Source organism: Bubalus kerabau, chromosome 1 (assembly GCF_029407905.1).
Source record: "Bubalus kerabau isolate K-KA32 ecotype Philippines breed swamp buffalo chromosome 1, PCC_UOA_SB_1v2, whole genome shotgun sequence".
NCBI classification, from domain to species: Eukaryota; Metazoa; Chordata; class Mammalia; order Artiodactyla; family Bovidae; genus Bubalus; species Bubalus kerabau.
Genome location: NC_073624.1, coordinates 221,250,303 through 221,260,982, shown reverse-complemented (window position 1 = coordinate 221,260,982; position 10,680 = coordinate 221,250,303). Strand labels below are relative to the sequence as shown.

Here is a 10,680-nt window from a genome sequence, read left to right as displayed (position 1 = left end):
TAGCCAATATTAGTCCCAGCACTTGACTTGACAGAAGATTCAATTTCTCTCCACTAGTGTCAGCTTCTATTACTTCACCATCAGAATTCTCCCTGGTTTGCATTTCAATAATTTATACTCTGTTCCCTTTCTTGTTATTTTCTTTATACTGATATTATATATTTCTTGCTTTATTTCTTGATTGTCGAGCTAACTTCACTAATTTTAATACTTTGTTTTTTGAAATTCTTCTGGTTGCCTATAAACTTAACCCTAAATATCTTTTAGAGGCATTCCACAATTTTAAATAAATAATATTTTAATTTTTGAGTTTTTATTTCCATTGTGATTTTTAAAATCCAATCCTAGTTTAGTGGTATAGATTTAAATGCTCATTTTATTTTCTTTTAAAGTATTTGCTTTGTGATTTTTCCAGCTGTACAATTTTAAATAAAATTTTAAGATACTTAAAGTGTACAACATGATAATTTGATATATATACAAACTGTGAAAGGATTCCTCCTACTGAGCTAATAATACATTCATCACTTCACATACTTACCTTTGTGTGTGTGAGAGAGAGAATTAAATTACACTTAGCAAATTTCTATTATACAATATAATGTTATCAACTATAGTCTCCACTCTATATATCGGGTCCTACAGCCTTATTCTTCTTACAATGCAAGGTCTGTACCTTTTTATTATTAATAACTCTCCCCTATCCCCCTACTACCCACTTTGTGATTTAAGCACATGTTATAAAGCATGTATATTATTGGTACTTTGAAATTTTCTCTGCCATCTTTTGTGCATGTGATGATTATGTATTAAATTGTTGTAGAAGGAAATGGCAACCCACTCCAGTGTTCTTGCCTGGAGAATCCCAGGGATGGGGGAGCCTGGTGGGCTGCCATCTCTGGGGTCGCACAGAGTCGGACATGACTGAAGCGACTTAGCAGCAGCAGCAGCAGATTCTCCATATTTTCATATAAAAATGGTCGTTCTATATTTGTTGTGTATAAGATTGTATACAGATTTGTCCAATCAAGGTAAGTCCAAGACCAGAATTCCCACTTTAGTGTTAGCCTGGCTCACCACTTTCTGTCCCATCTTTGGTCCATTTATTTATTTTTATTTTTGCCTTATTATGCTTTTGCTTTTTTCATTTTATATTTTATGTATCTCTTTAATTTATTGGAACAGAGTATTTTAAAGCATGGACTTATGATGCATTTCTTGTGAAGAGCTAATAAAGTGGAATATATATTTGATTTTTGTTAGTTGTTTACATTACAGGCATAATATACAAGTCAGGAGGCTTCAAACTGTTTCTCACATTGCAGAGGAAATTTTCTGTCGTCCATTTTATTACTTCATTTTGTAACTTACTTAAACATTTGGTGTATTCTTAAGTGTGCATAAAACATATATAAATAAACCAGTAAGCAAAGGGATAAGATATTCAACAATAGTTTAAATTTTCAGGTTACCTAAATTTCCATAATTTTATGTTAACACAACTTAAAATACTACTTTAGACAATCTTTACCTCTTCAAATATTCCAAAATAAAACAGCACCCCAACAGATGACATATACATTGAATTTAGGAGTAGATGAGATATTTATAATCTAAGGATATCTGAAAACAGAATCAGTCACATAAATATTTGTAGACCTAGTCAAACTCTATCATTGTCAGATAAGAGCATGGTAAAGAAAAAATTACTTGGCCAGAAGCAAGCAAGAAAACGTTAGAAGCCAAATCTCCTTGTTTCTGATGCAATGCTCTTTCCACAACTCTGTCCCAACCAACTACATTATGATTAATTACGATCTCCTTTTCAATGAAAAAAAAACAATTATACTTGGATAGAAACACTTAATAATGATTTCCCATGATCTGTAAATATAAACACAAAGACAAACACAAAGATGGGAAATAGAGACTTTTTAGCAGTAAAGAGTGAAAGCAAGTAAAAACAGAAGTTATCTTTATCTAGATAAATTTACTACAAAAGATTTACCTGAGAAAATGTTTCCTTTTTGTCTTCAAGTAAAGACTGGGGTACTGACAAAAAATCTTTTTTCTCACTGCTCTCCTGACTGATGAGCGTGTCGGCGTAGTTCGGCTGCGGGAAGATCACGTGACTCCCCCGAGAGTCCGCGGTGAGCGAGACCTCGTGCGAATAGGTCTGCAGGAAAGCCCGCACCCCGTCCACACCCAGAAAGTGAGAGGTGGGCAAGCCTGCCAATACACTTGCTGAAGTCTGCGCACGCAGTCTGTGCCAGCGTCGCAATCTGAGCACCAGCAACGCGATGACAAAGGCGAGGAAGACACAGGAGACCGCGGCCACAGCCACTACCAAGTGCAGCGTGAAGCTGGAGTTGTCCCGGTGGGAGGAAGTTTCAGTGCTGTCCAAGTCGGCCAGCACTTCTGGAATGCTGTCAGCAACAGCCACAGTGAACGTGATGGTGGCCGACAGAGGGGGCTGGCCGTGATCCTGGACCACCACCACCAGGCTCTGCTTGAGCGCGTCTCTGTCTAGCAGGGCCCGCGCTGTGCGCACCTCGCCCGTGTGCAGCCCCACCGCGAAGAGTCCCGGCTCGCTGGCCTTGAGTAGGCGGTAAGATAGCCAGGCGTTCTGGCCAGAGTCTCTGTCCACTGCCACCACCTTGGTAACAAGGTAGCCTGGTTCTGCAGAGCGGGGTGCCAGCTCCACACCAGTGGAACCATCCGTCGGGAGTGCAGGATACAGGATTTCAGGTGTGTTGTCGTTCTGGTCCAGCACAAATATGCTCACAGATACGTTGCTGCTGAGTGGTGGGTCCCCGCTGTCACGAGCCATCAATCTCAACTGCAGGTCCTGGAACTGCTCATAGTCAAACGATCGCAAGGCATATAGGACTCCAGTGTCTGAGTTGACGGAGATATAGGAGGATAGAGGCACTCCTTGGATGGTGTCCTCCACCAGGGAATAAGTGACCTGTGCATTCTCATTACTGTCGGCATCATGGGCTGTCACGCAGAAAATGGAGGCGCCTGTGGGGTTGTTTTCTAGAATGTAGGTGGAATAGAAGTCCTGGGGGAAAACAGGGGGGTTGTCGTTGATATCTGTCACTTGCAGTGAAATGTGTGTTTCAGTAGATAGAGTCGGAGTTCCCTGATCTGTGGCTGTTACTGTAATGTTGTACTGGGAGGTAAGTTCTCTATCCATTGTTTTTTCTGTCACCAAACGGTAATAATTATCATCTAACTTTTCTAATTTTAAGGGTAGTTTTCCAGAAATGGAACATGAAGTGTGACCATTGTCTCCGGAGTCCTGGTCATGCACACTGATAAGAGCAATTGTGGCCCCAGGAGGAAAGTTTTCTGGGACTGAAGTAGTGACAGAGGTGATGGTTACCTCTGGGGCATTATCATTTATGTCCAGAACTTTGACCAGCACCTTAGCTCTGGCCATGAGGCCTGCACCATCCTGAGCTTGAATTTCCATTGGATAAATTGTGTATTCTTCAAAATCCAGAGGTTCTTGACTTGTTATTTCTCCCGTGTAAGAATCCAAGTGAAATATTTGTGCCATTTTTTGGTCTATATTATGAAATGAATATGTTACTTCCCCATTGGCACCTTCATCTGGGTCTGTGGCTTTTACCATGAGCAGCCGAGTGCCCAGAGGCACGTTCTCGGGTACACTTGTGTGGTACACTGCTTGTGTAAACGCTGGAGGGTTGTCATTTACATCCACCACCTGAACTCGAATTCGGAGGGTTCCTGAACGGGCTGGGTTGCCCCCATCAAAAGCAGTGAGGAGGAAGTGATGGACAGCTTCTTCTTCCCTGTCTAGGGGACTCTGCAGCACCATCTCCGGCTGTTGGGACCCATCAGATCCCTGTTGAGCATCCAGGGAGAAATGAGGGTTGGAGCTGAGCTGATAGCTCTGGAGCGAATTCATACCCACATCAAGGTCTTGCCCAGAAGGCAGGGGGATCCTGGTACCTGGAGCAGTTATTTCATTGATTTTAAATTCCACTTCTTCTAACTGGAATTCGGGAGTGTTGTCATTAATATCAATTATTTCCACTTCAACAGGGAAAAGCTTCATTTTATCCTCTACTAAGACGTTAAAACTCACCAGACACCGCGCGCTCTGAGCGCAGAGCTCTTCCCGGTCTATCCTGCCCGCGGTGACCAAGCTGCCGCTTCGCGGGTTCAGAGCAAAGAGCTGCTTCCTACCTCTGGAGACGATTCGGACTCCGCGCTCCATCAGCTCCTGGGGTTGTAGCCCCAGATCCTTGGCGATGTTGCCCACAAAGAAAGCTTTGTCTGTCTCTTCTGACACCGAGTAGCGGATCTTCCCAGCCTGGGCTTCCAACAACAGCCCCAGAAAAAGGTACAGTAGGACCAGCCTGCGGCAGCCGAGCACCTTCACTCGAATCGCCATTGCTCTCTTGCTTCGTATTCTCTCAGTCCAGCACCAAGAATATTATTTCCCTGTTCTCTGAGTCTAAACAGAATTTTCAGGAGAATTCAGAGCAGAAAGTGGTCCAGAAGTATGATCAGGGCAGCCTCAGAGAGACTTTTCAATCCGGCAGTGATGGTGGTTCAAGAAGTCCCCCTCCCGCCCTGGGTGTATGCGTGCTGCCTTCATCTTCCAGACTGGTGAACAGCGGCACCCAGAGTCCTAACCAGTTACTGCACTCCTAGATAATACTTGAACTTTCTCTTCTCCTTCAGCTGATCTACGTTTCTTAGTTTATTGTCAAGAAACTCGCTAAGCATAATACATTAACACTATGAAAAGGAGAAACTACTATGTTCATTAATTAATTACATCTACTTATTGCTAAATTGTAACATACAGTAGAATCCAAGCTCTGTTGGATATTCCAGTAGTATTCCCAAACTACCTGGGAATTCCCAAGCATTCCCTGTTTGCTATTCGGGAAATAACACAAAGGAGACTTATCATCCCTCCACCTCTGGAGTGTATGTTGACCGCCTGGTCATTTCACAGGCCATAGAGAAGAGTAACTGCCCTTTGACTAGAGGATGAAAAAAAAAATTAAAAGGAAAAATACATTTTCAGAGTGTAAGCAAGACTTTTAATACATCGGACTGTCCTACTTCCTGTATGTTGTGCTCTGAATATTTAGCAGAAATCTTGGGAGTTTTGAAGGACATATTTTTTACTCCATCCTATTTTTCTTTTACTGTAGTATCTATGTATTATGTGGATTTAAAAATACCTTTAATATGGACTTTAAAAAGATCTTTAACTCAGCTGAAAGTAATATATTTTGAATAAAATAACACTGGGCTGGGACTTCCCTGGCAGTCCAGTGATTAAGACTCTGTAAAAAAAAAAAAAAGACTCTGTGCAAGGGACATGGATTCGATCCCTGGTCCAGGCACTGAGAGTTGTGGCCAAAAACCCAAACCAAACCAAACAAAAAACACTGGGTTCTTGACATTTCATTGGAAAAATGTCACATGAATATCTAATTTAGACTTTAAGAGACACAAGAGGCAGTGATATTTTTCAAAACTGAAAATAAAAATGCCACATCTTTATTTTTAGATAGTCTATATTAGAATAACATGTATTTTCCTACATCCACACTTAATACATTCTCCAAAAGAAGTTGGTTTTCTAAAATAGCAAGATTTTAAAACTATACTGCCTTCCTTCTTTTACTCATTGCAAAATTAGTAAATGGTTACTAACTAAAATGTCTCAGACTTAGTGTCATTTATTTAAACTTACACAGAAGTTAGGAAAGAATGATCTCTGCATTCTAGAGGTTGACATTTTTCAGGAACAAATTGGGCTAGATATTGGCAGCCAACCCATGGACACCATGACTGAGAAGGGTCTGGAAAATGATGAAAGAAAGGAAACAAAGGCCAGAATAGTTCTTGGGAGAGAGAATCTATGTTCTTATATAACCAAATCTACAATTTTCCACTTCTCAAAGACAAGTATAATGGAGACCAAGAGCAGAAACTTAAAGATGCTGTGAACTTCCTTCAATATTTCGAAGAGAGAACTCTTCAGCAGGAAACATAACTTCTCAGACCATACATTAATAGGCACAAAATTTTGCCCAAAGGAATTTTCTGGCTAATGAAACAAAGCAAAATATACATAGAAACTAGCAAGTGAATTTGTAGAGCTCCCCTCACCCCTAAAGATATTTATGAAGTAAACGTGTTAAAATTCACACGTATACATTTGAATCCAATGTAATATTTAAGGCTTCACTGATGGTACTACAGAAACTATCCAGTTAAAAGGTTTCCAAGTTAATTTGAAGAAATTAAGATTGCAAGATATGAAGCCAAGCCATAAATTGACAGTAGGAATAGGGCAAATCTCTCCTGCTAAAGTGGGAGCAACTCCAAATCCAGGCTTGGACCAGGCTGAAAGCAGGGCTGGAAGAGCAGTGCAGGCACTGGGCTATGGCCAGAGTCACTGTAGGAAGAAGAGCATGGAGATCAAGGCCAAAAGGCCATAACCAGGTAAAACTGCAGCTCTGGTAGGAGGTGCCGAGTGGTCACGGAAGTCTGTCCATAGCTCCTGCAAAGACCAGTGGCAGTGTGACGAATACTGTCATTGAACACAGTGACCAGCAAGTCCCCAAGAGCAACATCCCTGTCATCCATAGTGCCATAGTGGGCATCTGACTCTTGGGCATCCTCAGGTTGAAGAGTCGGATCAGGTGGTCTGAAGCACCTGACAGGACAGGCAGGTGGTGTTCCCAGTCAGTGTCCATCTTGGCGACCAGGTAGTAGGGCTGCACAGTAAGCAGTGCCCCACTGAAGAGGGACACAACTTCCAGGTGCAACTCCTGGCATAGCGAGTGTTCTCTAAGTTTTGGCAGTGGTAGTCCACTATTACAGGCTGACTCATGATGTCACTGAGCCCTGGTCAAGGGGCATAGTGTCAGCTCAAAGGTAGGCTGCATTGAACACCATTGTGCTCTACACTCGCTGACATGTCAGACAACAGCACCAGGTCACTGGTCAGGAAAAACAGGATGTACTTAGAGCACCAAATTTGAGTTGGAAGCACTAAAGTGTGCAATGGATGGGGCACTGGGTGAGTGCTCACAGTCTCCTGGACCATACAGTAGACCTGTTGGAAAACTAGAGCGTTTTTGCTGATGTGGGTTATATTCAGGCTGATGCTTGTGTGGGAGGAGAGGGACAGCTTGTTCTTGTCAGTTACCTCATAATTCCAAGTCAGCCCCCAGTTTAGAACTTCATCTGCCAGTGGTTTACAAAGAATTACTAATTCTCACTGGTGAATTGTTTGGCTCTCTGTTTATTACTCTCTCTATCTTTCACTGCTCTTTTCAAGCAAGTCTCTGAGTCCTGTTGTTTTGATTACACCAACTATAGTTCTTATCTCTAATAGGACTAAACATCCAGCTGAAAGTCACCTGCTCTGCATTATAGTTCTCAACCCCATTTCAACCAGGATTGTGAAAAAGGCCCTTAACTGTCCCCAGTCTTCTCTTCTATGCTGTGATGTAACTGTCATTCTTCAAAATCAAAGACAGTGCCATCATTATGGAATATATTCTGTATGCCTGGTGAGACTGTGAAAAGTGGAGGAGAACTCTACCTTAAGGGTGTCATCTAGGTCTGCAGGGATCACCTGAAGAACGCAGACAAGGAGGTTCTCTGGCAGACAGACTGCTGTACTCTTGTAGCTCAGTATGGGAGGACTGGCTTTGGGATCCAAGACCTGCATCTTCCCCTGAATCTCCTCTTAACCACTAAGTGATGACAGCTCTGCTACACTGGTCCAGATTTTCCCAATAAATAACCAGAGAATTTACTGCCCCAGTGTTCTCTTTTACTTTTGGCAGTAAGAGAGCTGTCTAACTGAAACTAATCTGATAAACTTGTAGAGAATTATTTGCGGCATCCATATCTACTGCAGTTTGGAAGTAAACTTTGCTCCTATTAAGATATTTTCCAGAATTTGCAATACAAAATGGCTGTGCTCAAAGCCATATGTTATTTATATCTAGGGTAAATTGTTGTTGGTTAGTTGCTAAGTCGTGTCTTACTCTTTTGCAACCCCATGGACTATCGCCCACCAGGCTCCTCTGTCCATGGTATTTCCCAGGCAAGAATACTGGAGTGTGTTGCCATTTCCTTCTCCAGGGGATCGTTTCAACCCAGGGATCGAACTGAGCCTCCTGCATTGGCAAGCAGATTGTTTACCATTGAGCCACCACGGAAGCCCTACTTTAATAGAAATAGTTTACATAAAATATATAAATATATAAAATATAAATATAAAATATTTATATAACTACTTTTATTATGTAAAAGAATTTCCAGTGAAGGTTTCAGAATTCAAGGGTCCTAGGGACTCCCTTTGGCCTATTGGCTACATCTATCCTGTCATTCTTTTGCTCCTCCCTGCTCCTTGCTCAGCACTCACCCATGGTTCTGGTCACCGAGAAGTAGATCTTTGGCGCGAATCCCCACTTTTAAATCCTTGGCTACGTCTCCCGGAAGGAATCTCACAGTGCCTCTTCTGCGCAGTTCACTAAGTTGAACAAAGACATCGGGAAAGAAAGAGCGCTTCCTTCGCTCCAGCGTCTTCCCTGTAAGGAGACTTCCATCTCTTCTTGATGCTGCTTTGTAGGTCTGAATACACCTCACTACAGCTGCTCCTCGGATTACCAAAGTGCGCTGGAAAGAAAAGGCAGCGGCTCTTTCTCACCTTCTAGACCCAGATATCTGGAGCAGATTGCGGGAGAGATGGTGTGCAGTCTGCTCCTGGTGCATTTCTCAAAAGTCTGCGGACATTGCTGCGTCAGAATCGCTAGTGGATCCCTTTGTTTCACTCCAGCCACGGATTGGCCGACAGCGGCACCCAGAGGTCCAGTAGGATATCTACCGATTGTTATTTCTGAAAGTCCTCCTTTATTTCCGGGATTTATTTTAAAATACCAGTTGGTTCAGTATAAAGGCTACCGGTCACTATTTCTTTTTGACAAAGTATCAATAAAATGGTCTTTCTACAAAATTTAAAACAAATGTTTAAATTTATTAAAATTCACATCAGCTTAAAATTCTTACACAATTTCCCTCTTGACATTTTCTTTTGAAGAATACTACTGAAGTTTCTTTTTCTTAAACATTTTTTACTCAAGAAATTATCCATTGTAAAAACAATTTTACATTAGAAAAGGAAATTCTCACTGTATATTCTATAATATAAAAGAAATCACCACTATAAAAAGTAGAAAATACCAACAAAAAATTTAAAGTATCAGTAATTGCATTATTCAATTATGATTTTACATAAAACAAAATTTACCAACATAACCATTTTAAGTGTACAGTTTAGTAATATTAAGTACATTCATAGTGTCATGCAACTATCACAATTATCTATCTCTGGAATTCTTTTTTATCTCATAAAACTGAAACCGTCTACCAATTAAATGGTAATTCCTCATTCTCCTCTTTCTCCAGCCCTTGGCAACATCATTCTACTTGCTGTCTCTATGATTTTGACTATTCTAAATAACTCATATAAGTGGAATCATACAGTATTTGTCTTTTTTTTCACTTGCTTATTTTACATAGCATAATATCCTCAAAGTTAATCCATGTTGCAGTATTATATCAGAATTTCCTTCCTTTTTAAAAAGAGTATGAGGTTCCTAAAAAATTAAAAACAGAACTACCACATGATGCAGAAATTCCATTTCTGGGTATGTTTCTGAAAATAACAATAACAACAACAACAACACTAATTTGGAAAGATTAAGCACCGCTATGTTCACTGCAGCACCATTCACAACAGCCAAGATATGGAAGCAACCTAATTGTCCAACAATAAATGAATGGATAAATAAGATGTGGTGTACATGTATGTACATATGGCATATGTATACTGCCATAAATAAGAACAAAATCTTGGGCTTCCCTGGTGGTCCAGTGGTTAAGAATCATCTTGTAGTGCAAGGGACACCGTTCCATCTCTGGTCCCAGAAGATCCCACATGCTCTGCAGCAACTAAGCCCATGTGCCATAACTACTGAAGCCCTTGAACATGCTCTACAATAAAAGAAGCCAGGGAAATGAGAAGCTTGTGCACCGCAACAAAGTTTTGCTCCCAAAACTAGAGAAAGCCCAAGTGCAGCAATGAAGAGTCACCACAGGTAAAAAATAAATAAATAAATAAATCTTTTTAAAAAATCTTGCCATTTGCTACAACATGAATGGACATAGAGGATATAATGCTAAGTGAAGTAAGGCAAACAGAAGAAGACACATCCCATATGATTTCACTTATATGTGGAACCGAAAAAAGAAAAACATAAAACAAACAGATGCATAGATACAAAGAACAATCAGGTGGCTGTCACAAGGGTGTGGGGATGAGTAAAATAGGTGAGGAATATTAAGAGGTACAAACTTCCAGTTACAAAATAAATGAGTTACAAGGATGAAATCGATAGCATGGGGAATACAGTATAGTCAATAAAATCATAATAACTTTGTATGGTGACAGATGGCAACTAGACTTACAGTGGTCGTGATTATTTTGTAATGTACAAAAATACTGAATGACTATGTTGTACACCTGGAACTAATATAGTGTTGTAGGTCAGAGGGCAGACACACTGAAACTATAATCACAGATAACTAGTCAATCTGATC

The 10,680-nt window shown here is 40.9% G+C and overlaps 1 protein-coding gene across 1 annotated transcript; it reads right to left on the bottom strand.

The window, feature by feature from the left end:
- Positions 1-977: 977 nt before the first annotated feature.
- LOC129633953 (protocadherin gamma-A1-like) lies at positions 978-8,057 on the bottom strand. Its single transcript, XM_055555907.1, has one exon. The coding sequence runs from the start codon at positions 4,424-4,426 to the stop codon at positions 1,994-1,996; it is 2,433 nt and encodes an 810-aa protein (XP_055411882.1). The 5' UTR covers positions 4,427-8,057; the 3' UTR covers positions 978-1,993.
- Between the last annotated feature and the right edge of the window lie 2,623 nt (positions 8,058-10,680).

What these genes read in the sequence shown, in the direction of transcription:
- LOC129633953 (XM_055555907.1), bottom strand. Translation starts at nt 4,426, where the DNA reads ATGGCGATTCGAGTGAAGGTGCTCGGCTGCCGCAGGCTGGTCCTACTG.